This window comes from Cebus imitator, unplaced genomic scaffold, assembly GCF_001604975.1.
Source record: "Cebus imitator isolate Cc_AM_T3 unplaced genomic scaffold, Cebus_imitator-1.0 Scaffold370, whole genome shotgun sequence".
Taxonomy (NCBI): Eukaryota; Metazoa; Chordata; class Mammalia; order Primates; family Cebidae; genus Cebus; species Cebus imitator.
In genome coordinates, this window is record NW_016107685.1 from 1402930 (window position 1) to 1405360 (window position 2431).

Below are 2431 nucleotides of genomic sequence, written 5' to 3' on the forward strand. Positions count from 1 at the left end.
ATGTGGATGAAATACATAAAAGAAAGTAACATATGAAAAGTACATAAGTATGTAAGAGTTAAATACGTGAAAATATTAAGGCTTTGTTTCCTGTTAGTAATATTATAATAATTTTTTATGATTTTTTTTTTTTTTTTGCATTTAGACCATCCCTTTTGGATATTTTTCTAAAATAGAATTACTGGTTAAGAAAATTTAAACATTTATAAACGTTTTGATAAATTTTGCCAAATAGCTTTTTGGTGTGTTTATAGTCCTATCAGTTGTGTATAAGAGTGTTAATCTTGTGGTAGACATTTTTTGTTTTCCTTTTATTATTATGAAAATTACATATGAAAAGCACATAAGTATGTAAGAGAAAAACATGTAAATATTAAAGGCTTTGTTTTCTATTATTAGTAATATAATATTACTAATTTCACTTTTCTGTTCTTACTTTCCGGGTAATATGAAATTTTATTGTAATTTTAATATACATATTTTGATTAGTGAGGCTGACATTTTTCATGATTAGTGGTAAGTACAGATTATAACTTCCGTCCACTGAGAATTAAAACCTCTTTCATTTCCTAACATCTTAATGGATTCCTAAAGCTGGAATTACTTGGACACATCCTTACCTATCCCAAGCAGCATCTGAAAGCCCAGTCTGAGTTTGTGCATCCTGATCGCATAGACCAGAGGGTTGAGTGCAGGGGGGATGATGTTGTGCAACACATTAAGAAGCACAGGGATAAGGGGAATCTTTTCCACTGTGAGGTGTGTGACAGACACTACAATGATACCTGTGTAGAAAAATAGGATGAGGATGAGGTGGGAGCTACAAGTGCTCAGAGCCTTGGACATTGCTTCTGCTGAGTTCAGCCTCAGCACAGAGGGAAGGATTAGAACATAGGAAAAAAATACCAGAGCCATATCACTTCCAGCCAAGACCCATGCTAGCAGCAGTTGGCAAAATTTGTTTATGGTGATGTCATCACAAGCCAGGCTGATAACCCCCAAGTTAGAGCAGAGGCAGTGCACGATTTCATTCCTGGAACAGTAGTGTCTCTGGGCAGCCAGTAAAGGCACTGGGATGGTCAACAGGCCATTCCTGAGCACCATGAACCCTGTGGCTTTGATGACAAAAGCTTTAGTGACTATGGAAGAGTACTGAAGAGGGCGACAGATGGCTATGTATCTGTCCACTGCCATATAGAGAAAGATGCCTGACTCCATGAAGATGAAGCAGTGGATGGTATAGATCTGAGGAATAACTCAGGGGAGTTGATGGCCTTGGCATCAAACCAGAGGATGGCCAGGATCTTGGGCATGATGGTAGTGGCCAGGCCAATGTCCACTATTGCCAATATGCCCAGCAAATGGTACATGGGTTCATGTAGCATGGGCTCATGTTAAATGGTGATCATGATGAGGAGATTGGCACCAAGAGCTAAGAGGGATAGCAGAGCCAGGGGCACAGAGAGCCAGTGCTGCCACTCATGAATGCCTGGGAACCCCATCAGGATGAACTGGGAAATCTGGAGGCTGGAGCTATTGGTAACACTGGTGGAGGTATCCATGGAACAGGTGCCTCAGTCTCAGTGTCTGTCTGAAACAGAAGGAAGCTATGTTTAAAAGTTTAGCTAAGGGGCTGGATGTGGTGGCTCATGCCTGTGATCTCACCACTTTGGGAGGCTGAGGTGGGCAGATCAACTGAGATCAGGAGTTCGAGACCGGCCTGGCCAACATGGCAAAACCCCATCTCTACTGAAAATACAAAAATTAGCCAGGTGTGGTAGTGCATATCTGTAATCCCAGCTACTCAGGAGGCTGAGGCACAAGAATCACTTGAATTCGGGAGGTGCAGGTTACAGTGAGCAGATAACATGCTACTGCACCCCAGCCTGGATAAAAAAAAAAAAGTTAAGTGTCTTGATAAGAACCCCTCAATAATGAACCAGCTCCTTTTATTCATGAATGACCCTCAATTTTATTTGGTTTCTGGAAATATACCACTGAGGAGTAACAAAAAAAGCAAAAAACTTCTAAACAGAAGGGTTGTAATAACCATTTCACCACAACTTGTATGTCTAGTAAGCATGTCCAAATATATTAAAATCTTATCACTAACAGATAACAAATATTAATATTTGGTTTACTTCCTATCTTCTGTTTTATTTATAAACACTTTACTTCATTATCCAGAGATAATTTTATATCTTGTCTTTGTCTTTTAGCAGTATGTTTTAAGATATAAGTACTCAAAACATTTATTTCATGGATGAATAAGTTAACCAAAGACTTCTCAATATTATTTAAAAAGTGTGATGTTAATTTTAATTGCTGCTTTAAATTTTTGCATTTGGCTATTCTATAATTTACTGACAGGTATTTTGCTTTTAAGATTGTTTTCTTGAGCAGAATTTCAAAAGTGTTACAAAAGTTATAT

At 38.2% G+C, this 2431-nt stretch overlaps 1 protein-coding gene across 1 annotated transcript; it reads right to left on the minus strand.

Moving 5' to 3' along the window:
• Positions 1-476: 476 nt before the first annotated feature.
• LOC108288350 (olfactory receptor 56B4-like) lies at positions 477-1602 on the minus strand. The gene is given in 2 exon segments (XM_017507250.1): positions 477-1250; positions 1253-1602. Coding segments are annotated over 2 exon segments (960 nt in total). The 5' UTR covers positions 1563-1602; the 3' UTR covers positions 477-600.
• Positions 1603-2431: the final 829 nt, after the last annotated feature.